Source organism: Gorilla gorilla, chromosome 1, assembly GCF_029281585.2.
Source record: "Gorilla gorilla gorilla isolate KB3781 chromosome 1, NHGRI_mGorGor1-v2.1_pri, whole genome shotgun sequence".
Lineage (NCBI taxonomy): Eukaryota > Metazoa > Chordata > Mammalia > Primates > Hominidae > Gorilla > Gorilla gorilla.
In genome coordinates, this window is record NC_073224.2 from 132,300,075 (window position 1) to 132,326,589 (window position 26,515).

General features: G+C 36.2%; 1 protein-coding gene across 3 annotated transcripts in view; it reads left to right on the forward strand.

Moving 5' to 3' along the window:
* VAV3 (vav guanine nucleotide exchange factor 3) overlaps window positions 1–26,515 on the forward strand; it is a 388,694-nt gene that overhangs the window by 267,518 nt on the left and 94,661 nt on the right. For all 3 annotated transcript variants that reach the window (XM_019039089.3, XM_019039034.4, XM_055376632.1), the window contains 2 exons: window positions 4,130–4,155; window positions 9,002–9,047. In XM_019039089.3, the coding sequence (XP_018894634.2) occupies window positions 4,130–4,155; window positions 9,002–9,047 (72 nt within the window). The remainder of the gene's footprint in view (window positions 1–4,129; window positions 4,156–9,001; window positions 9,048–26,515) is intronic.

Consider the following 26,515-nt stretch of genomic DNA (forward strand, 5'->3'; position numbering starts at 1 on the left):
GCCTCTTTCTAAGTATTATTTATAGTTTATGGTTTGCTTTATTTTCTTTTTAAAACATTGCTGTATATCTGAGTAGTGAACATAACATTTGTGAAAGTGAACTTTCTCCAAAATTTAATCAGTCCAACCGTTTTTTAGTTGTAATGTCTCACAGAAATAGCGCTTTAGTCATGATGATAGGGTACCTCAAAAACTGTACTGGTAATTACTTTTCTGTGGCCCCTGTTGAGACAGGCAGTCTTACTGGACATTGATGTGTTTAGTCTGAACAGAACTTCAGATAAGAGACAAAGCAAATTGTGGAATAATGTATGAATTGAGAGCCACTTGTATTGAAAAACAAATAAAATAGGACTGAATTTTATATTTAAACAAGTGAAAATTATTTAAATTTTCACTTGAAATTTAAAGCTTCCATGAAAATTGTTTCTCTTGCACCAATAATGCACATTGAACTCTGTGCTGGCATTAAAGATGGAGTTCTGCAAAGGCTCCAAGCACCTCAGCAACACCACTTCTCAGAATTATATTAAGCCAGTTGGGACATAATGAAAGAATGCAAGGTATAAACCCCTTGAGGGCCCATGAGTCACCATCTAGAAAGGTTCTTGAAAGGGGAAGAATGTTTTATAGTTTGATCAATAGGAATCTGAGAAGTAGGCTGCAGGGTAAATATAAGTTGAGGATTAAAAACTTTTGGAAACTTGAAGAATTGAATTACAATCCTAAGAAAGTTCCCAGAAGAAAAAGAGAGATACAGAAAGAGAGACTTTTTCATCCCATCTCAACCAGCAGCCAACTTTTCTTCTAGGTCAGAGTACAGCCAAAATAGATTTGATGATAATCAGCCCTAATTATCTCAGCTCTATTGCAGAACTAAGGCATGAACAGAGTTTTCTAGAGATCCAAGTGCCCACCATAGTAGTTTCAGGTGGATACCAAAAGGAAGTAAAAATGGGGTTGCAGGCTTCAAAACTTAGAGCAACTTTTCCATAGAATACTGCATACAAAAAGGTTTCTTATTCCATTTTTTCAGCCAGAATGAAGCTTTACTTTGAAAAATATATGTATTTTCAGTGTTGCAGTTGGGTTTTCCTTTCTCTCCTTACTATTATTTTAGTGTCAGTGAACAGGCTATTGCATTAGTGTGGGTATGACAGTTTACATTGTGTTTATAAAGGAGGCAGTCTGTTTAATGGTATAGTCACTATCACAAGCACAAAAGCATAAATACCGGAGCCTGGCTAAGAATTTCTGAACTCAGCAGATTCTAAGAGTTACTGATACTCCTTTGGCTTTTGCCTTATTCTTAGAAAATTTACAGAATCCTACCATGAAACATGATTAAATAAAAACAGACTTCCAGGAGCTGCTATTTATGTGGCACACTCAGCATGATCAGATCAGAGTGCAAACAGCTCTATGCCATATCCATGAATGCAGCAGGCCTCTCCTTGGCAGAGGGTGAATGTGGTGGCCATGAGGACAGGAAGGGATGGCAAGGAGAAAGGCAAAGGGGAAGCCCTACTAAAGGACTCATGCCCTTGGAGTTGCATCCAGCACAAAGCCCCTTTTCAATTTTTCCTATCTGGGTTACCCAGAGAAGGCTTTGTGTAGAGCATTTCTTATAGCACCCAATCAGAAATGTGAGGAAAGTTGCTTCTCTTGATGAGACACCAGAGGAAGAAAGCAGGAGACAATGACAAGGGAGGAAATAAAGGAGGGATAGCTGAGTAAGGTAGACAGCTAAGTCTAGTTTGTTCCCAATGTTGTACCAGTCTCATCAGTGCCGTGTCTGGGTCTCACAGCCTCTGGTGTTCTATGATGGATCCTCTCTTCTGCCAAGAGCTGGCCACCTGGCAGCCAAACCCTGCACAAGATATGAAGAGCCTGTAAATGCAGGACTTCTGTTCCTGGATCTGCTCCTCTGATGAAGAGGTGCAAGTGTCTCTGTAGCTACTTGACCACCGTAAATACCATTGTTTCCTCTTCCTGGGGGTCACCCAGAGAACCCTCATGGAACATGGTGTGACAACTACTGACACAATGGGGTTATCATAGGTTTTATGCCATGAACAATACATTTAAAGTATGTTGTAAAAGACTTACTTTGCAAGGACCTAAAAACACTTCTATGGGAATAATCAGAAAAAAAAATTATTTTTGAATTGAAATTCAGGTGCACACTCATTTATGAACACTGAACCCAAAAGAGCTGAGGTTTCCCCAATTTTGGAGCTTGTGTAGAAAGCTTTCCTCAATCTCCTTGGATGGAAAACTTAAACTGCTCTCACTGTTTAGTGCTTCCTGCAGTTTATGACTCTCAGTTCAGGCTCTAACTCACCAGTAGGGGAATAGGGATATTCTGGTGTATATGGGTCTTTCTGGGCAAACCAGTGAAGCAAGTCTCACAGCTGTTCTGTCAAGAACCCAAATTCCCCTAACCTGGGTTCTAAGCCTGGGCCAGCCAAATGGCACTTTTATAGAACCTCTTCCCAAACCAGCGCTCTTGGGCGATCTTTCTTCTGAAACATTATGTGTTTCCAATAGGGAGGAAAAGAAGAAATGAAGTAACTTTTTGTCTAACGTTGTTCTAACGTAATTCTAACATTGTTCATCTAAGATTATGGTTCCATGTTTCTAGTACTTTTCCATTAGAGCAGAAAGATGATGATTATCACATCCTATTGATCAAATCAAGATCTAGTAACATTTCCTTTTGGTTTAACATAGAGTCTCCTAATGGCTTAGAAGTATGTAATCCATGTTACCTCTCAGAATAGTTACTTAAAAAATCCAAAAAAAAGTTATTTAAAAAAATACAACCTTTGTAAAGGTTGATTTCAGGGCTAGCAAAGATGCCTTCATAGAAGGCAGTTATTTGTGAAAGCCGAGGTGATGGGGTTTGAAATTGACGAAGGGATGAGGACTTAGCTTTTCTTCTGAAGGTGACTTTCTGCCCATGGATCTTCCATTTCCATTAATCAGAAGTATTCCTTAAAAAAAGAAAAAAAAGAAAAAAAAAACTAGAGAGAAAAGAAAAAACAAACCAACCTCCTGTTCCATGCCCCAGGCAATCTTCTTGTGTAAAGCAATCTGTGGCAGCTAGTCAGGTGTCCTGGCAGGAGTTTTCCCCTTCAACTCTGGCTGGGCGCTTCTTAGAATCTCTTAAAGAAACATCCTACAGAGCTCCCACTTAGGTCTGCTCTTTCTGTCCTGATGTCTCTCTGTGGCATCTTTTCAGATGCTTCTTTAGAGGATCATTTTGGATGGGGAAGGTATAGGCCTGGGCTTATGATGATGAGGGATTTCCTGTCAGTCTGGAGAAGTTAGAACATGTATTAAGTGCTCCTGGGTATGGGGAAAGGAGGCAAAGATGCTGCCCACCAGTTTTCCAAGTGCCGTGTGCACCCTTATCCCCAGAACGATCCTTTGCTCTTCTACCATAGTACGCATTTGAAGATCTCAGGGCCCTTATAACCATTAGGCATTTACAGGGCCTGAAATGTAATGAAGGAATTGTTCTTCCTATTTCTGGAGGTAAACTGAATATGAAAAGAAAATTAGCATTAAAATCAATCCTGACTCAGTTTTTTTTAAGTTCCATCTTTAACTCAAACTGTATTTCTCCCAAAATTAAAAATAAAATTTATAGCAACTTAACAAAAAACAATTCACACAAAATGTTGTACTATGTATGATTTGCAATTGTTACAAATAGTCAGTGCAGTACCTTTGTTAGCTTAGTGTTTTCACATTCTTAAAATGAGGCATGTTGAAAGAAAGGTTGCATTTAGCTTTCTCTTATGCATATAAATTTAGTGTAAGCCCCTGTTTTAAGGAGCTTTATGTGGTAGAGCTGACATTGCTTAACAAACAATGGAAAAAGTTAAGCATAACCTAGAAGTCATTTAAAACTGTGAGTCACTTTCCTGACAAGCCAATAGGGTAAGAGAACCAAGGTTGCAAAATAATTACTAGCCCAGCCTGAGGGACCGTGGAAATATATTACAGGTATCAGTTAAGAAAACAAAGCAGTGGTGTTTTACCACTCTGCAGAGAAAGCTAAGGTTGCTAACCAAACAAAATAACTTTACACTGACAATGCCAATTTTTACATTTCTTTCAGAACAAGGGACACTCAAACTACCAGAGGTAAGATTAACATTTTAAATATTTTTTATAACCTTTGCATTTCAAGTTGTTTGCTAACTTAACCAGGCTTGAGCTTTTACACTGTTAAATGTGCCTTTTAAAATAAATAGAAATAAACAGAAACAGAGGGAACAATCAAGTGATTGTGAACAAAATGCAAAAGTTAAATCCAAGGAATTTTCACTGTCACTGTCCGAAGGTCTTAGGTAGAGAAAAAATGTGAATATTTAATCAAAGACTGTGTATGAAATGGGACGGTAAGTACAGAGGGAAGGGTGGCCCTTATCGCCAGAAGTTGGTAGATGCATCTCCGTCATGAAATGTTGTGTCACTGCCCGACATTTGCCGAATTACTGAAATTCCGTAGAATTAGTGCAAATTCTAACGTTGTTCATCTAAGATTATGGTTCCATGTTTCTAGTACTTTTCCATTAGAGCAGAAAGATGATGATTATCACATCCTATTGATCAAATCAAGATCTAGTAACATTTCCTTTTGGTTTAACATAGAGTCTCCTAATGGCTTAGAAGTATGTAATCCATGTTACCTCTCAGAATAAAGTTACTTAAAAAATAAAAAAAAAAGTTATTTTAAAAAATACAAAAGATGATGGAATATGTAGGAAGTAAACAGCAAGTTGCCCATCATTAAATACTTCCCTGTTGAAAATACTGTCAATGGTGTTGTTTGATGTTGTTTATATAGAGTTCCCCAAAATTATAAAATTTCAGACAGAAAAGATTTTAATGGTTCCCAATCATTGCCTTGATCTTCAACCAAAAATAACAGATTTCTTACCTGACTGCCCCCCCCCACAAATGGCCATAGCGAAACATATTTAGAAATCATAGAAAAATAAAATACAAACTATGTGTGATTAGTTATATGAACCAAAAGTACAGTAATCTGAAAATTTCAAAGTAATGATGAAAATTATGATTTGTAAATTAATATCTAACAAAACCTCTCTTTAAAAGTGATATTAGTATGTTTTTAATCTAACATCTAGTAAAAATAAGAAAGTACAGCAAAATATAAGAGGTGCTTGTCTCTACTTTTTGCATAAGTACATAATTTGAACATATAGGATATCAAGAGTGTGATATAAAGAGGCTCATATGCACCTGATCAGTGCATCTGTTGATTATATTTTAAAACCTAAAGTCTAGACCAAAGAATGCATAACAAGGTGATTTTTTTAATAGGCCATATGAGTTTCTTTAGAGCTAAAATAAATTAACCAAAGAGTTCCTTTAGTGTTTCATTGACAGTAAGATTTTTCATTAGGGCTCTCAGGATTCTTCCAGCAGTGCCAAGGATCTTGCAAAGCAGCCTTCTTTCACTTTCTCATTGCTATTATTATATTATTGAGAAAGAAACCTTGTAGAGTTCTGAACTTTACCTCAGTGTTACTTAACACTTATCCTTTTAGATATATATATTATTTTTTCCAAGGAAGATGGTTTCATTTTAATTAAGTAATGTGAAGTTGGTGTGCTTACAGAAAGAAAATATGCCAATAAGAAGTGGGTAATAATTTTCATGTGATACTAAATAATTCTCACAGGCACTTTTATACTTTTTAAATTACATGTAAGCCTATGATTCAAGGAATTAATTTTCACATTGATTTTTAAAAATATATAACATCAGTTTTTTAGTGACTTGTTTCACTCTTCAATATAAGTATAATTTTTATTTACTGTGTGACTGTACTAAAAATCTCTATTTTGTGTGGATGGAGGATTATAGTAAGCTTGAGGCTAGTCAATCCATTTGGAAACTTGAGTTTGTTTTAAGGGAGAAATATAGCAAACTAATATTAAGAAGCAGCTCTCACCCTATACCAGGTGTGTTCACTCTCCAAGGCAGATGATTGTATGCTGCTCAGGAATCTTCTCATAAGTAAATAGTGAAACACTTTTGTAATTTGTAAGCTCTGTGATTTTTATTTTTTCTCCTCTCTTGAAGACCTTCTTTCTCTCCATGTACCAGTTTATAGGCCTCCTCTGCTTCCCTTTCAATAGTTATGATTGTGAATTTTTTTTTTTAATTTTGCACTTTATTTGCGAGGTAGGTCAGTTTTCACTAGCCACAGGATCCTTGGGGCATCCATAACCATACCTGGGCTGTTCATCTCACATCCCATTCTGGAGTGGACCTTCGGAAAGTTCCTCTGGCTCCAAGAAGCAAGTTTATCATTGCATACATATTTAGCTACTTTAAATCCATTTTTTTTTTTTAGAGGGAAAGAAAGATAAGGTAATGGTAATGAGGCAAGAAATAACTGCCAAGTGCTTATAGAATTGAGTTTGGTTCCTGCCCCCCCTCCCCCCCCACCCTCCCCACCCCCCCACCAGCCCACCATTGTTAGGTAGATCAAAGGAGACTGAGAAGGTCCTGGAGACTGATTCTCATGGTGGTGTGAGGCTGTAACTGAGAGCTCCAGGGGTGGCTACTAGATGTGCCCTCTCCTCCTTTCCCTTGTCTTCCTGCTGGGGACAAGGGCCTGTCCAGCTCCATCCTAGACTTTTGAGAATATAGATTGGGGAGGGGAGTATAGGCATAGAGATGACAGAATGACAAATGAAATTTGCACTTTAAAATTGTTCAAAATATGATCTGCTAAACATCTCCAGGTTTTTCAATATAAAATACTTTTTAGGTTCTTTTAAAGTATAAAAAAATCTTAGCCTCTCCAAATGCAGTTGGTTTAGGGGGCTGAAAATTCCTCCTATGTTATTTTTTAAATACACCAGTTCATAGTTTATTCCACTGCACACCCTTCCTGTAGAAAGGTTTCTGTTTTCAGAGTGACTGATTTTCAGTGGATTTTCAGGAGGAAGAACCTAAAGTATAAGTAGTAAGGCACCAAAAGAGTAGAAGAATTACTTTGTGTGAATTTAAACATTTAAAATAACAAAAAGCTAATAATCTATCACTTAATAATCCTTACCATGTGGCTGTAACTGTTCCAAGCATTTAAGGTAAATTAACTCATTTAATTCTCACTGCAAAACCTATGAAGTCGGTGCTAGTATTATCTCCATTTTATAGAGGAGAAAACAGGCACAGAGATATAAATTTAACTGTTTGTGTTCAAACTGAATTTGAACTTAGGGAGTATTATTCTAGAATCCATTCTCTTAATACTTGCAATGTGTAGCCTATTTTAATTCTAAATTCAAGGTGTAAGAACACAGAGTTGCTCTTGAAGTCAGGGTCCCCTTTTCACATTTTAAGTTTATAGTTCCTACATGGGACTAATTTAGGCATTCTAGGAATCAAACCAAAGAGTTAAATTCATTTTTTTTGCCTTCCTAGTACTTTGATAGTAGTAGGTATAAAATCAGTAGAAAAACGGCTTCTATTGTGCATTAAGAAGATGATGGGATATGTAGGAAGTAAATAGCAAGTTGCCCATCATTAAATAATTTCCTGTTGAAAATACTGTCAATTGTGTTGTTCGATGTTGTTTATATAGAGTTCCTCTAAATTATAAAATTTCAGACAGAAAAGATTTTTTCTTTAAATTAGTGTTCTTTCATATTATCAGACATGAGTCTGTAACTCATTATGCTTCCAATTTTTATGCCTTGGCTACCAACAAATCTAGAGCAAAATTTTCCTTTCACTCACAATGACTCTTGTTATAGCTTTTCTAGTGCAGCTATCCATCTTGCTCAACATAGCTTCAATGCTGATTTTAATGATCCTAGCAGTCTTTTACAAATCCATGTTGAAAGTAGTTGGAGTAAAAACCAAAATTACATTTTAAAAATTTCTCCAATTTGCTTTCACCTGAGAACCCTGCAAGTCTGCTGGATATGACTTTGAGGCCCTTAGGAAGGCTGGAAAAAAACCTCATTTCATCCATTTAACTTGTGAATGAAAACAACAGAAAGAACCCTGAGAGAAATCCATGGCTAATGTGTGCTTAGCACAGCCAAGTGTGCTCTGAATGAAACCAAGTCTTCGCACACAGATACAAACCCCAACACATAAAAAGAAAATTGCTTTTGCGAAAATCTAGATTGTATGATAGTCATAGACTCAGCATTTCATCCAGTTGCATAATAAAGAAGTGAAATCAAGCCCTTCTTAATTAGTGAGATTACTGTAGTTATTAGGTGGGAATGAGTTTAATGCTTTATAAATAAAATATGTAGCCATGCATTTTCATAGATTTAAAATCTCTTGTTTTGTATTTCATCTGTAATTTTTGTAATGCAAAGTTGTTTTCTTACAGATTCATTTTCTATAATAAGAATTCATTTTTATGATTCACAAGCTGCATGTCTGTTTTGTTTTTTAAAGTGTTCAGATACAACTGGTATATAATTAAAACACTATTCTCATTTAAGTGTTGGCTAAAATCAGAGCTTCAGATCTTTGTTTTGAGGTTGTATACCTTCTTCAGTCTGGTCTGTGAGGTCCCATAAATAGCTGAGTTAGAGTTTTAGGAGATCAGTTTAAGGCTGTTGCTCATATGTCTTGGCTGGGAACATATTCTAACCAAGATGGCTGTGGGCTTTGTTCTCTCCATCGTCACTATGACTTAACAAATTGAGTCCCAATATTTGGAGTTGGCAACCAAAAAGATTTTTTTTCTTACTGTTATAAGGTACCAACAACTTATCAAGTGTAATGATATACACGTGGAAGACTTACTAGAAAAACAAATAAAACAAACTTTAAAACCATATTCTGATCAAATTTAGTCATACTTTGACTTGGAAAATGAGCAACATTCATTTGCTTTCCAAAGTGCCAGTAGTAATACAATTTAATAGTGCAAAATTACCAACACATATTTGTTTTGCTTTGTTTTACTTTACTGCACAGAAACGGACCAATGGACTGCGAAGAACTCCTAAACAGGTGGATCCAGGTGTGTTTCTGATTAAACCTTCCATAATCATGGCTTCAGCTAAGTGCTTATGAAAGTATATGGGAAATGCTGTGGAAAGTCAGGCATATTGTTGGCCTTTGTTCCTCATAATTTGGTGTATAATGTGTGACCAGGAGGTCATGGTCTAACGTGTAAATCATTCACATGAGTAACTACCAGCAACCACCAGCATTGCACTCTTTCCACAGTCAGCAGTTGAGCTGGTTATTTGCTTACTGAACAGCCTCAGGGTGCCTGGTTAATGCTCACATATCCAGCACCCTCCCTGTGTTCCTTTGTAAATCTAATAAGAAAACCAACCAGCTAGCTGGCACTTAAAAATTACTGTTTTCTAAGTAAGTAGGGGAGAGCATAAACCAGACAACTGGTACCCACCCCCCATCTGAGAAAATTTCTTAATTCTATATCCATGCTATTTTATAATAGCAGCATGTTTTTTGGGGACTTTGTGACAAGTTTCCTCTCCGGAGACCAATTATTTGTCTGCAGAAAACGTTCAGTTGTTTTCTATTTAGCATTGTGAGATTTGCCCTGTCATTATGTTAGTATAATTATTTTTCATCCATTATGCAATGCCTTCTTTCCACAGTTTAATTACCAAAGATTTTTTATGTATGTGATCCTTTTGTTGTGAGTAAAAGGTATTCACAGTTAAAGGATTCCAAATACACGAACTTGATGATAAACCAAGGGGAACATGAGAAATAGAGTAGCTTTGCTGGAGAATAATCTAGACTATGTGTTTCATTTTGTTTTCCTATCATAAGTGGTATTCACCTAGTTGTAAAGTTTAGTTTTCAAAACATTATAGTTTATAACTGAAACCACACCCATGGTAGCATTGCCAGTTTATGAGCTGTTTAAGATTTATAGGAGCTTTGTTGCCTCTGGCTAGAAATTGCCTCACTTGTGTCCTGAGACTAGTTTAAATCTTTTAACTACAGAACAAATTTGAAGCCATTAAAAAAACAGGGGTTCTGGTTTACTTTTTAATAGTTCTGACTTTCCCAAGACAATATCCTTTGCAGAGGACTCCCTGCAATAATATTTAGAAGTGACTTTCTCTGTTATTTTCAGTAGGGGTATATGACTGTGAACATAATATTTTTGTCTTATTTTGTGTGAGTTATAGTATTGCTGTTTCAGAAAAATTACTTAACCTTTATAAATGTTATTTTTTTAATGTATTTTTTCTTTCTTCTCCCCTCAGGGAAATGCATTTTTATATTTGTAGTGTGTCAATAGGCACATATTTGACTCAACCATTTATAGCCAAAATTTTCTAGAATCCCTTACATTATTTAGATTAGTAAATTCCCAGATTAGAAATATGGCAAAGTAGAACAACAATAAAACAAATTTATGCTCCTTTATCCTAAAGGTGATGGCTTTGTATAGGTACAGTTTTTTTTGTTTTGTTTTTCTATTTGTCCAAAGACTTTAGAACTTCATGAAGAATAAACAAGAGAAGTGCTGTTGTATTTATGTTTGTAAGAACATACGTGGCTGGGTGCAGTGGCTCACGCCTGTAATCCCAGCACTTTGGGAGGTCAAGGCGGGCGGATCACGAGGTCAGGAGATGGAGACCATCCTGGCTAACACGGTGAAACCCCGTCTCTACTAAAAATACAAACAAAAAAAAAATAGCTGGGGGTGGTGGCGGGTGCTTGTAGTCCCAGCTACTTGGGAGGCTGAGGCAGGAGAATGGCGTGAACCCGGGAGGCGGAACTTGCAGTGAGCCGAGATCGCGCCACTGCACTCCAGCCTGGCGACAAAGCGAGACTCTGTCTCAAAAAAAAAAAAAAAAGTTTTCCATTACGTATAATAAATGTATACGAGTGTATTTTTCCTTTTTCCATATTTTTGGAAATAAAAAACCCAAACACTTGATGATCTTGCCCGTTGAAGGTGCTGATATAGTAAGCCTATTTCTTCCCACAGCTGTCTTTTGATTTAGGCTTGACTTATGTATTTAAAGTTCTTTGACTTTTGGATCTCTGCCTCTTTCTGCTGGTTAGTTGCAAAGCTTCTTTGTTCAAAGTTAACCCTTGCTTGATGACCAGCGTGCCTTGATCCTCATGTGGCTATTGTTTACAGATTTTCAGACAAAATGTTTAAACAAGGGATCAGTAAAGTTGAGTCTGCGTAGACAAACTGCTTCCACAATGCATTATTTGCTGTTAGTATTTCTACCATGGAAGTTCCTTTGATTTTTTTTTATCCTATAGTTAATTTACTTAACATCTCCAAGTGTCAACACATGACTTTGCAGGGCCTCACTTAAAGTGGCTTATAAAAGCAACTGATTAAAGAGTTTAGGAGGCCAGGTGTAACTACTTCACCAGGTCCAAATTTCAGAGCCATGTTCAAAGGTATATTATATATATTCTCTATAGCCTTTTTGCACTGGAAAGGAACTTAATGCATAGTCCAATGGGTAGTAGGTGCTTAATAAATGCTACATGAATTAATAAGTGATGATACAGTTTTTATGTATGCATTGACATTCTTTCTTTTTAAATTCCTCCTGCTGATATACTAATGAAACACAGCATAGTCTAGTGGTGGGAAGCATGGCTCTGAGCCATGTTGCCCGGGCTTGGGACTGGCCTTAGCTGTTTACTTGCTGTTTGAACTTCGGCAGTTTGCCTCCTCTCTCTGTGCCATAGTTTCCTCATTTGTAAAAGGAAATGAATAAGAGGTCCTACCTTACATTGTTGTTGTGAGCATTACGTGAGCTAATATATGTAGGCCAGGCACGTTGGCTCATTCCTGTAATCCTAGAACTTTGGGAGGCCAAGTGGGAGGATCACTTGAAGCCAGGAGCTTGGGACCCTGGTGAGCTGTGATGGCACCACTACATTCCAGCCTGGGTGACAGAGCAAGACCTTATCTCAAGAAACAAAAGAGCAAGTAAAGTACTCTCAAAGGTGCCCAGTATATAGTAAATGCTAAGTATAGCAATTACTATATTAACTAGTTTATATTAGAGCATGTTCTTTAATATTGGACATTTTGTCATGTGAAGGAAAATAATATTAAACAGACCCTGAATTTTATGTTGAATTTCTGTTGAAATAAGAAGCTACATAATCACAGTCATTTTCAGATTTGTTGTTATTCCCCCTTAATCTAATGGCTTTCATGATCTTTTGCTTATCTTTACCAATAAACATAGTCAACTGTGATAGTTGAGAGTTTTTTTGGTGAAATTATTAGTGTTTGTTATTGCAATAAAGAAGCAAAGAAAAACTCCCAGTATTGAAAACATATATTGTGGGGTTTATTCAAATCCAAGAAAGAGTGAACTGTAGGTTTGCGTTGTAGCTTGTTAGCACATTTAAATCATTCACTCCCTATTAATAATTGTGATTAATCTTTATAGACAATATTTGCAAATGGCTTTGCTCTTTATTTTTTCTTGTCTTCTATTGTGTGCTAATAAAAGTATCAACTTATAATCTTGACTGCTTTTATAAATATAGTAATGTATTAGATGCAAATTCTGGTAGCTCTTTTGAATTTCTTAAATATAGCAGGGAATTTTCATCAGTTTGTACTTTTCTTCCTAAGACAGATGTTGGTATCAGGAAAATAACACTTGTAACAGACGTATCAATTATTTCAGGAACACGGAGGTGCTAGGCCTTTTTCAAGAACATGAGATCATAAATCTCAAGAAAATCTGAGCACTGATGTAATATTTTTCACCTAAAGTGGCACTCAAGGTCAAAGTTACCAATTAAATTTTAATACTGAGCTTTAAAAATTTCGTTCTGTCTCAGTGTAGGAGATACAAGATTTATCTCAGTTTGCATGTGGCAAATCTGTATACCAGGGCGTGTATTCTTTTCACTGGGTCCATGTTTTTAGATTGTTGCAAAATTGTCTTATATTTGTGGAACTCATAGCATCCTGCATTTAAGCCTACAGTCACTAGATTTTAAACACTTCAGGCGATCATTCTGTGTTGTGCTGCCTAAAGATTATGTGGAGTAGATGGGAAATGTTTAAATAGCTTACACCCTTTCTGATCTTAAGTTATTCTTGTGCTTTGTGATAACCTTGAATAATAAATGAATAGGTAATGATTAAATTGATAAGAGTCCTTTCTGACAACTCTTGTTTCTCAGATGCTCATTGTTAGACTCTTGATTACAAAGAGATGCATGTGGCTTAGAAAACTGTCTTTTCTTATTCACCAAGGAGATGTCTTACTGTTTTGTAGCAGAGACATCTTCAAAGATGGTCACTTCCTCTTTCAGGTGGATAGGATTGACATATAACGCCATTCTCATTTGTTATTGTATGAAGAAAGGAATCTAAGAAGTCTTTCTTTCATTACCAATTTCATTTCTTATCTGACATTAAGCACAGGATTGTCATTAATTATAAAACATGGCCCCTTTCCGCAAATAATTTATATTCTTCCTAGGAAAGGAATAGATACAGACACAAACTTCTGATTGCATAAATGCATGTATATAAATGTACATATAAATTTTTAAATATTGTGTACTATTTTTATGCAGATTTATTACTGTATAGCAGTGTCTTAAAAACAATTAGTGAATTGTTTAATAAACATATAAAAAGATCTAGGATTACACAATACATACAAGAAAGCAAAACAAATTGGGAAACACAAATGTCTCAAATTGCTTTTAAGCTGGGTTACGTACAAATGTTTTCATTTATGTAAATAAAAATTTTTATACTGGTTTATTGTATTGAATTGCAATTTAATACTATTGTTCTTAGTGTTTTAATTTCAAAGGATTGTGAAATTTATTCCAAGTCTAAACAGAATTGTTGATTTCTTTTAGATTTGCTTTTAAATGTAATATCAATATGTTCAATAGAGAAATTTTATATTTTTGTTTCCAAATAGAAAACATTGAGAAAAATAACAACACAGTGTTTTCAAATGCACTTATCTAAAAATACATTTTATCTCTTTTCTTTTTTATGAGGGAGACAAATGCATATTCTTGAAGGTTTTAGTAAATGAGCTTTTGTCTATAATAAATAGTAAAGTTTCTATAGATTAGAATATTTCCATATTAATCAGTCAAACCTGCTTCTGTCTTTTCTATCACCTCCAAAACTAATTTCTCATCAAATATAAATCCTAATCTAAATATTGGGAGCATAATTGTAAATGTGTAAAAATATATTTCACATTGAAAGAAATGAACTTGAAAAAACTGGGACAGTAAACCCAGTGATTAAGATTCATTGCAGAGAAATGAGAAATCCAAGCTGTGAACAAATGCTGAGGAGCATGCTCTGGTTTTTAAAATAGCCGACTTTTTTTTCAAGCTTCTATGAAACCATGGACAATAAGACTAGTTTTGCACTAGGACAGTTGATCTTCTTGTAGTCATTTTCAGGACTACCTTTCTGATTCCCTTTTCCGTGATAACAGATTTCTGAAATGAGCACCACAGCCCCTTGCTCGCATCTTTCTTGGTTGGAGGAGGATTTATTTCTCCCTTTCAAGGCTCATTCCGAGTTCACAAAGGATCACTACTGCTGTTGTCTGGCAGGTCTGTGCATGCCTTGCCAAGCCTGTCTTTTATACTGGTCAGGCACCTTCAGAATCAGAACAAAGGTGAGGTGAATATCTGGAGATGTGCATGGGGGTGTTTTTAGATGGAAAATATACATCAGTAATATGACTACTGAAATAACAGAATGTTTGAATTATATTTAGAACCTACTCTGGGCCATTTATGCACTTCTAACAATTTCTATTATTGTAGTAGTTATGTTTTAGAAGATAAAGTATATATCTATTAAATATTTAGAAGAAAATCCTGAAAAAGAAGTAATGAACCTAGTGAGCGACTTCGAACATTTATCATCAATAAACTTGTCCTTACTTAGAACATCAGATATGGAGTGGACTTCCTTTGCCATATCTATGGTTATGCTGGTTGAATACCATTCCATTTCAGAAAAAGAAGGATATGCCATTGTAATGCTAAGTAGATAAAGAAAATTCAGTAATTTCTTATGGGCCAGCAACCTCTGAGAGGCAGATAATTTTGTTTCAGCACTTAGGTCTGAAGTAACTTAAATGAAAGGAACCAACTGGGTCAAAACATATTGACTTTCTATAAGAATATTTGATGCAAATGATATCCAATTGATTTCAGGAGAGGACATTGATAAAGTAATTCTTAATATAATTTATGATCTTATTTATACTACAGTTCTATGTAGAAATAGCAAGATTATTATCAAATTAATTAGAACCCTGGAGTGCTATTTGTGGAATTTCTGTCAAAATGACTCATATTGGCAATTAGTTATCTTTCAGCATATTCAAATCAAGTTGACTTCTAAATTTTTAATTTGAATGAAAATAAAAGCTTATGTTAGGTTCTTATAATTGTTTTTATGGATCGTTTTTCTTTTGAGGCTAATTCATTTTCTTCTATATAGGTATTAGAAACGTGGAAGTTCCTCTGCCTTTGAGGAACTTGGAATTTTGCTGGAGAGTTGAGACATACAAACATAACTCGTCAAAGTAATATTGTATAGTACATGATGAACTACCCAAGTGTGTCGTATAGATTATGAATGATCTGGTTGACTGTGAAGGTAGATGAGGGAGAATTTTTTGCAAACTGAAGGACACAGGACAAGGAAACAAAATATCTAAAATAGACATCAGTAAAAGTAAATTTACTAGAACTACATATGTTTAAATGAAATTATCAGTCTGTTCCTAGGTTTGGGTCAGTTCAATTATATACCAACCAATATGCTTTTGATTACCAAGTGACAAAAATCCGTTTCAAACTAGCTTAGGAAAAAAAAAAAAGTTTTCTGACTTAGGTAACTGGAATTCCAAAGCATTTTGGCTTCAGGCAGAGATGGATCCAGGGACTCCAACTGATATCATTAGGGTTCAGTTTCTCTTTGTGTCTTAGTTCTCCTTTCTCCTCTATTGGCTTCTTGTCAACATGCACCTCACAGAGGTTTTTCTCATGTGGAGGCAAAGTTGTCTGTTAGCAGCTCTTCGTGTACATTGTCCCCACAGCTGGTTAATTCAGAGAAAATAGAGCATCTTTCTCTCAGTAAATCCAGCAGAATCCCAAGGAGAGCTTTAATTGGCCTAGCCTAGACCATGTGCTCTTCTCTGAAGCAATCACTGCAGCCAGAGTGCTCTGTTGATTGGCCAACCTGGCTTTTGTGCTCACTTGTGAGGTGGGAAATCGGACTGAACTAGCTTGTCCACATGGAATTTTTTTTCTATAATTCTGTTTACAAATGAATAGGAGAGAGGAAAGAGAGGCTTGGTTTTAGCAGATTAAAATGTACATCTATTATTGTGTGCAACAAGTTTCAGACAGTTTTCATCCTTGGGCATAGTGTGCCTAGGTTTTCCACCTTGTCCTTTTTCCATTTGTAGGATCCTCTGTTTGATAGTTCTCTGGTATCCAAAATGGTTGATGTGGAGAAGTGAACCTAAAATAGGAACTGGAGATTCCCAACAAAGGTTTATTCCAACTGGAAGCTTTTTGTTTGCAGTGGTAAAAGAAAACACTAATTTTCTTGCCACATATTTGATCTTCTTGTAGCCCTGTCATGGTACCTCACTGTTTTTAGACAGTGATCATCCTTTTTTCTACTGTTATCTACTGACATGTTAGTATAGATTGGTTTGTCAGATTAGAGAATTGAGGAAACAGAACCTAACACAGCATGTTTTGTGGGGACAGAATTGAAGAAAGGTGCCATCCTTAAAGGAAAGGTCAGGGTAAGAATATGGGACAGCCAGATAATACAGCTCTTAAGGCATTAAATTTAAGCCACTATCTGCTTCACGGCAATAAAGGAGTAATGAGGAAAGAAAGAGAAGGAGAGATCTTTTTAAATTTTGTATTAAACATATTCATGCATAATAGCACTTTTAATCTCCAACGGTAGCTCTGTGTGGTGGTATAGACCGAGGGTTCTACAGTGGCACAGATCTGGATTTGTGTCCTGCCTCTCTGCTAACTAGCTATATAATCTTAGGCAAATAAACCTGCTTATCATCTCTAAAATGGAAGTAATAGTAGCAGCCATCTCCTAGTATTATGATGAAGATTAAATGAGATAATGAAGTATCAACCAAGTTTAGCACATACTAAGTGCTCTGAAAATTATGATGATAGTGGTGGTTATTGATACATATAGATACCTGTATTTTCTATTGCTATGTAACAATTTACCATGAATTTAGCAGCTTAAAACAACACACATGTGTTATCTCAGTTTCTGTGAATCAGAAATCTAGGCATGGCTTAGTTGGGTTCTGTGCTTCAGGGTTTCTTACAATACTTCACTTAAGATATCGGCCAGGGCTGGATCTCATCCGAAGGCTCAACTGGGGACGGGTTCACTTCCAAACTCACTTACACTGCTTTTTGCGGGATTCCATTCCTTTTGGACTGTGAACTGAGGGCCTTATGACCTGGAACACTTGGCCAGAAGCTGTCCTCAGTTCTTTACTACATGGACCTACTCACCATGGATGCTTGCTTCATCAGAATATGCAAACCAAGAAGGTGATAGGGTTTCCTTGCAAGGTGGACATTAAAATGTATAATATAATCACAGAAGTGACATCCCATCACCTTTGCCATATTCTTTTGGCTACCCACATTCAGGGAAGGGGATTAAGTATGTCAATATCAGGAGGCGAGGATCACTGGGGTTTTTCAGCAGAGGGAACCAAAGTTCTGAGAGGTTAAGTACTTCAACCAAGGTCACACAGCACTTGGTGGGTGCCAAACTTAATTGCAGCATATTTGGCTTTAGAGACCTTATCCTTCTAGACATCTTCTGTATATTTTACTTATGTCAAGCTTTGGACAGAGAAAAGCTTATTTCCTATGGTCTAGCTGTATAGTTCTGTGCAAATTAGCAGTGGGATCTGGTCTGATTTTCAGAGTTCATTAGTGGCTGCTGTTACCAAGCAGATTTATGGGTGATTTTATTTTATGCATTGTTAATTTTGAAAATGTTAATCTGAAATTGCTACAGTATTTCAATTAATTTGGGTGATTAAAACTTAGCACCAGAAGAATCCCTACCAGAAGATAAGGCAGCTAATTAGAGGTTCTGAAACAAACAACTGTGGACACTGGCACTGAAACACGCCGTGTGTATGACACCCAGCAGAACTCACTCTGCTTAACAGTTTGGAAATGGAAAGAATAATTTCTGCCAGTCTAAATATTAAACTTGAATGCAGTTGAATTTTTTAAAAGCTATTTTAAGGAGTTAACTATTTGAATCAATGTATAATTTTTAAATATCATGCAGTTCTGAAAAACTACCTTTAGATTATTTTGCAGTGTTGGCTTTTGGATAACTGCAGTAGTGACAGAAATACAATAGATATTTGTTGTCCAAGTATTATTTAAAAATGAGGCAGTATACACTTTTTAAAAAATGACACTTGAGCTTCTTTTGCTAGAGTTTTGCATTTTGTAAAGTTTATCTTAAAATATTCGGAAAATATAAGGAAGTGTAGAAAAAGTTCTCTGGACAAATTACCTATAATCCTCTCACTCAGCTAATCACCCTGTATACTTTTGTTACACACTTTTTTCCTCATATGTTTCTATTTTATGTGCAGCCACATGTTTATTAAATGCCTATGTTTCCAGTTTGGTATTCTCCTTTTATCACTTAATTTTGTTTCATTGAGCATATTTGTTGATTCATTTGTTCTTTCAACTGTTTGACAAGTATACTGACTTGGTGTTAAGTGTACAAGAATGAACAAGATGTGTTTTCCCTCACACAACTCCCTATGTCCTGGAGCAAAGGTAATGGTGAAGATTTGAGATCAGGGAGATACAGAGGGTATACTTAAAAGAGGCATAGACTTTAGATATGTGAGCATCAGGAAATGATGTCTAACCTGGAATCCAGGATATGAGCAGGGATCAACAGCATCTAAATGGAGAGAAGAGGGTTGCAGGCAGAGGGAACAGCTCCAAGAAAGGCCCTGAGTTGGAGAAGGCACAGGATGGTTAGGGTTGGAGCAGGAGAGCCATTCACAAAGAGAATGGAAGGAAAACCAAGGCAGGATCTTGGTTGATGCACATCAAGGAATTGGACTTTATTCTGATGAACAGATTGAGCCTTTGGAAGGGTTTTATCCAGAGGAGTGACATGGGCAGCTAGGACTGGTTGAAAAGATCACCCTAGCCGCACTTGAATCTTGAGTCATTAAATACTCTTCAGAAAAAAGGAAGTGGGTTTTAGTATAATTTATTGTTGAACATTAGTCTTTCTAATTTTTATTTTTATAAATGCTTTGAGGAACATCTGTGCATGAACATACTTTTCCATATGGCTGATTATTATTTAACAATGGCATCATAGAGGTACAATATCTGGGTCAAAGCATATGAACTCCTAGATTTTGGATGTAGATGTTGCCAAATTTACCTTTTAGAAATGTTACATTGAATTATATCCCCACATATTATTGGGGTATGAGAACATGTCTTATTTTATGCCCACCAACCTTGTATTGTTCTTTTCACTATAAGTCATTAGATAGGAAAATAATAGTATCTTACTATCATATCATAGTAGTTGATAGCATAATATGAACTTACTTGATTTTTAGTGAGATAGATTATTTTAATGTTTTTGGCTATGTGTATTTTTTTCTGAGAATTATCTATTATGCTTACCCTCTCTTTCTATTCAAGATTTGGTTCTTTTCTAAATTACTTGTAAGAATATATGTGTGTGTGTGAGAGAGATCAATCTTACATTTATCGAAAATATTTTTATATTTTTTTCTGGTGTATTTATTTCTATATAAAGTTTTAAATTTACCAGGAGTCAAAGTTACAGACATTTTATTTATGATCTGTTTTACTGCTTTTATGCTTAGAAAATTTTCCCTCCTCTGACTTATTAAACACCTACTTATAATTTTATTGTTTAATTTTTGTAGCATTTGGCCATTTAACTTATTTTTAAGTAATAACTTACTTATTTAACTTATTTTTATTTAAGGAATAGATTTTAATTCTGTGACTAATTCCAAATGTACATTAAAATGTTTTTCAGGATTTACATTACAAGATTTTACAGAATTTAAATTTATCTTTTTTTTTTTTTTTTTTTGAGACAGAGTCTTGCTCTGTTGCCCAGGCTGGAGTGCAGTGGCAAGATCTTGGCTCCCTGAAACCTCTGCCTCCCAGGTTCAACCGATTCTTGTACCTCAGCCACCCAAGTAGCTGGGATTGCAGGCGTGTGCTACCATGCCTAGCTAAGTTTTTGTATTTTTAGTAGAGGCAGTGTTTCACCATGGTGACCAGGCTGGTCTCAAACTCTTGGCCTCATGTAATCCTCCCGCCTTGGCCTTGCGGTGTGCTGGGATTACAGGTGTGAGCCACTGCACCCAGTCTAAATTTATCTTTTTTGTTGTTGCATGACAACCACAATTATATTGTGTACTTTTTGTTTTGTGCTTTATTATACACAGGGCTTGCTAAAATTGTAAGTTATCTTGTGCAAAGCATGTCACAGTACATGTTCTGTATAGATAGGGAATTACATTTTAAACAAATATAAATACTTAATATTGAAATAATGTTTTGTTTTTTTTTTTGGTAAAATATGACAAACTAAGCCTAACTTCCCCAAGGATTTTTAGAAGTAGGAAGAAAAATATTCTATGGCTCTGCCTTTTGAGTTCAGAGTAGCTCCTCCCATTGTTCTTATTTCCTTTTGTACATATGTGTCTCCCTTTATTTTACAAATCCTCCTCATCTTAATTTACTCTGCTGCTCCTGGGAGTGGGACTAGACCTATTATTTTAAAAGAGCTTTAGTTTTAGTAATTCTTCATCTAAGTATGAAAATTTCAACTTCTACTTTATTTGAAGTATGCAGTAGATATGTTCTCATTTCAAAAGCAGTGTGGAGATTCTACACTTTCAAGTTCTAATCTGGAAAGTCTTATATGTCATCATGAAAATATTAGGTGTTTAATAAATAGACTTTCTTGGAGAAGTCAGTTGTAAGCAGGTGGAATAATGACTTTGGATTCCTGCCTGGCATGTTGCCCCTTATGATCTGTTCACAGAACATGCTTCTGGATGTCCAGATATTAACCATTGTGATCATAGCTACCTATTATATTAAATGCCCCAACAAAATCATGTGATGTCTTCAGTTCAGGACAGAGCTTTCCTTCTTGAGAGTAAGAATTACTCTTTCAGTTTGTCTAGAGGACATGAACATGATTAGATAAACAAAACATGAAAGTGTACATGTATTTCTCTACCTCCACCTACCATTATAGGCCTAACATTATAGCTTTTCACTTCCAGAGGAAGAAACTTTGCCATTTCAAAAAACTGTAATGCCATGCTTTGGGGATCCCAGATTTAAATACTTTATGCATCTTCCGTTTAAATTCAAGCAGTATCCAAGAACAGAATCTGGCCAATGATTTTGAGAAAACGAAATGGCAACACCTTCTTGGAATCTCAAACTGTTCAAGGATTTTTTTTTTTCTAGCAAAACAGGAAGAAATTGGGGGAAAAGCATATGGACTCAGGTTGAGCATATGATGTATTTTCAACTCGAGTCGGCACTTTACTCATATTTGTAGTGTGACTTAAAATTAATTTGGGCGAAGCACTCAGATTTGAGGGAGGAAAAAAAATCCCTATTTGGGACTAAGTCAACATTTGTGGCATCTCATTAATCGCTGCCTTATGTAACTGCTTTCCCCACCTAAAGAGAAGCTACTGGGATGAGAAAAGTTTATAATATTAATGCCAAGTACAGATCTTGCCTCTCCCAAAAGGAGTTCATTAATCACCATCGAAGCACAAGAACAAACATACTTCATGTCTCTTGCCAGTTTTTTTCAATAACATTTCTGAAAGGCAAAAAAAAAATATGTTTAATCTTCATTTGCAAAGGTTTTAATTTGGCTGTTATTTAATTTGTGATAATGTTATGTAAATTTAACATGCTCTGAGAATGCCCAGGCATAGGGTATAGAAGTAGAGTGTGTTGGTTAAGAGTTTGGGCCCATGGATCAGAGAGATCTGGATCCAGATTCTTGGCTCTGTTACCTCCTCTCTGTGTGGTCATAACACAGGCAAAGCACTTCAAGCTCAGTGCTTGGCACGGAATAGCTGGGCAAGAGCCAGCAGTGATGGAAATTCTTACTCTCACTGGTAGGAAGCAGTATGGGCATCAAGTTTGAAAACATGACTTTCAGTCCAAGCTGCTGTGCAAATCTTTGGACAATTTAATAAGCCTCAGTTTTCTAATCTGTAAAATGGAGATGAAAATACCCTACCCACATACACTGGCACAAATGATATAATGTATTAATCAAGATAGAAAACTGAACCTAGCCATGGCATACAAAATCATGTCATATAATTTTGAAAAGTGCAAAGTTGTGAAATCATCTTTATTTTGCCATGTATCTCAGATTCTCAACTGTAACATTATTTGGGTGATCAGTATGTAGTATTGATTATATTTTAGTGTCAGCCATGTAGTTACTCTCTCCTTTAAGGAGTTTTTTATTACCATTCACCGGAAAATACACAGCTTTTTCTTTGCAATTATTTCTTTACCTCTTTTCTTCTGCCTTCCAATTTAAAATTCATGAGTAATACAGCACCTCACAAATAGATGAAAGGGATGACAATCTAAAAAAAAAGAAAAAACTAATGTAAACCTCATGCTGGAAAACAGAAACACCAATTTAAACAATCATAAATAGGAAAAACAAAAAAACCTGTTGTGCAAGAAAAGGAGGCTCTAGTCTACCTTTATTTACAACCATCAGCTACCGAGTATCAAAGATAGGAATGGATCCATGGTGAAATTTTCAGGCATTCTTGAAAATGTGTTTATTTCTTTCTTGTCTCTATTAGAAGATGTGCCCTGTCTCCTTCATTTCTTTATTTCCATGGCCCCTGCTACTAGAAGCATTGTAAAAAGCCAAAAGAAGAACAAGAAATTCTGAGGACATGGGTGAAAATGCAGCCTTGAGGTTTCTGAAAATAACAGGAGACAGACAAGGCTGGTGTCCAGCAACAATACTGGGTAGCTCTTTTTGTCCCCACTTACACAGCGAAGGATAAAGAAGAGATCCTATGGACACTTAGTAAGGATTACTTCATGTTTTAATTCAAAGTAGTTTGGAAAGAAGACTTTGAGCAGAGCGGAATAGCAGGAGGTTTTTGTAAGGTGAAATAGAATGAAAGTGCAGCCAAGAATTTTTCTGTCTTCAATTTTAAAGAACACCGGCATAACTCATTTTTCTTTTTTTTCCCTGTGTTCTTTTTGACCTTCTTAGCAGCTCCTGACTTTCTCCCTTGGGGATTTTTCTCTGTATAGTCAGCGCTGACTCCCTTAGAAATCCTGAACCCCACACCCGTATCGCGAAAGAGTTGAAGAGAATTCAAATAAACACGTTGAGATAAGTAGCTTGTGAACTAACTGTTACGGGATGCCTCTGTAATAAGATACTGCCAGCTAGAAGCTAAAATAAAGTGAAATTCCATTTAACATGTGACAATCAAAACTGTATGTTTCTCCTAAAAATATAAGCTAAAGTTAATGTTAGACATTAGAAATTCATACTGAAACACCTACATTCATTTAATGGTAAATTTCTTTAGAATTGTTAGTTTCCTCCTCTCTAGACTGTCCAAACATAGTTCCTGGGACCACGCCTGTAGTTTCTTTCTCTCACTACAATGAGGAAAAAGTTGATGGTTTGCTAATCTCTTATTCTACACATTTCATTGTACTCCATGACTGCAAATTCATCTTTGTATGATTTATATGTCAATCAGCATGTTGGTGAAGTAGCCATGGGGAATGAATATTAGAGTGATATTTGTTGATGTACTAGAGGTTTTACATGCTTTATTTTTAATTCTCACAACAAAGCTGTGAGAGGTATTATGTCCATTTTACAGATGAGGAAGCTACACTGAGAGTTGTGACAGGTGTCCAAATTCATGTAAGTAATAAACGCTGAAACTGAGCTTTAAACCAAATCCTTATAAAACTTCCATATATGTGTTTCCATAACTAGAAGAAGCATTGTATGTTTTTAACTAATTTAGGAGTCTTGTAGGAATGCATTCATTAAATCAGTGCACTTTATCAGAAGATTTATTTTTTAGCCAGGCTGGCTACAATTATGGATCATGCCAGATGCTCAGTGGAGGGAGGAAGTGAGATGAAGTAGGCTAAAGAGAAATAATCTTGGTCAGATTGAAGAAGGATAAGCACTCTTAATTGTCAATATCAAATGAAAGGAGAAATATGACCTTGATGTGAAGGCTTAAGGCAGGGTTGCTATCATATGACTGTCTGGGTCCTGGATGAGAGAGGACCAGCTGAGGTGATTGGAGAGCCTGGGAAAGAGCTTCTCGGAAGGGCCCAGTTGGGCAAAGGGCAAGCAGACACTGCAGATGGCCCCTCGAGTCTCTGCCAACCTTGGGATGCTACGATTCCAAGCAAGGAAGGAAGCTCATTCCACATAGAGTTTTAGATCTTTCATTAGTGTGCCTTTGATTTTAATGTGATTAGAAAATAAAATCATAGCAAAATATCAGGAAATGACCCCAAACTAATGTAATAAATGCTGCTTCTGTTTGTTCTTTATACTGTCTTTTCCCTTAATGTCTTCATTAAGATTTGTGTAGAAAACAGGGTTTTAAGCATGATGTTGCTATTTTAAATAATTTATAGAGGATGATTGTTTTTCTGTGTTGTGATTTGTTTGTGTGTGTGTGTGTATAATAATCCTAACATAAACCATCATCAGCAAAACCATCACTAATGATAGCAATAAACCTTATCATAAATTCATTTACATTATTTTGTGTAAAAATTGCATCTCATTTCCTAGGCACATATGGAGACATTGTTGGATTATATTTCCTGCATTGCTACCCCATTACAGGCATGCTCTTACATGCATGTGTGGGTGGCCAGACAATATAAGTGGTTAAAAAATTAGTTTTGTAGTTAACATTGCACAGCTCAGTGCTTTTTCTCACTACTTAGCAGTGTACCCTAGTCCATCCTTTGTTACTGGGGGTGTTATTAGCATCCATCTTCCAGAATTTCTGTGTATTGATTAACTGAGAGAATATATTGTGGAACATTAGCACAGTGTCTGGCTCTTTGTCCATACTAATAAATGGTAGATATTAGCATCACCTGATTTTTGCCACCATCTATACATTCCTGGAGCAGAGGTGTAGAAGGTGAGCTAAAACCTATAGAGGCAGGTTCTGGATACCAGACTCTCAAGGCCATAGCCATGCTGTTGTCTTGTTTTGATTTTGAGTGTCCAGATCCATTAGAGCAGAGGCAGCAGTACAAGCTGCTGGCTCTTACATGTTTGGCTTATGATGCCTTTTTGAAAATCAATGATACAGAAACTCCAGAGCTAGGCTGCCTAGGTTTGAATGCAGTCTTCACTATTTACCAGCTCTGTGACCTTGCTCAAGTCACTTAAACCCTCCGTACCTTAACTTCTTTAAAATGGAAATAATAAGACCTACTTCATAGGTTTGTCATGAGGCTTAAACGAGTTAATATATACTAAGGTCATGGAACAGGGACTGGCACATAATTTATATATATACAAATTAGCTGGGTGTCATGGTGTGCACCTGTAGTCCCAGCCACTCAGGACGCTGAGGCAGGTGAATTGCTTGAACCCAGGAGGCAGAGGTTGCAGTGAGCTGAGATCGTGCCGCTGCACTCCAGCCTGGTGGCAGAGTGAGACTCCGTCTCAAAAAAAAAAAAAAGTCTCAGATGATCTTGCTATAGAAGTATGAAAGGGAGTGAGGGATCAGAAGCCACGGTGATCTTCTGTGCTGCTTCTGGAAATAGTGGCTCCTGGTCCAGACATCACAGATTTCACCTATCTGCCATAGTTATGGCCATCACAGTCCTGAAGGCCCACACACCAATTTCAAATTGCAGATATCACCTTGCTTCGGGTCACTCTGGCATTCTCCAAGAACTATGTTTTTGAGAAATAAGACATTAACTCTTATATTTTTTTCCCTTAAGAGTAAGAAAATTGTTCGTTGTTCATGAGTGCCAGTAGCCAGTTCTGTGACTTTGGTAGCTCATTTAACTTTTCTGGACATTAGTTTACTCTTGACAATTGGTGGGTTGGATTTCATGATTTCAAATACCTGTTCACATCTTAGTATCCTAATATTCTTTCTACAGTGAATAGGAAGGGTAAGGTGAAGGGCTAAAGGAAGATAATGTGTGTGGTGGAAACACTGGCATAAAAACCTCTAGGCCACGTGGTGTTACTTATGAACATAGTGACCTCGGGAGCATTCTCTGAAAATACTCTTCCCTCTCCCTGTTTTGATTCTGGAACAGTTTCCCTTT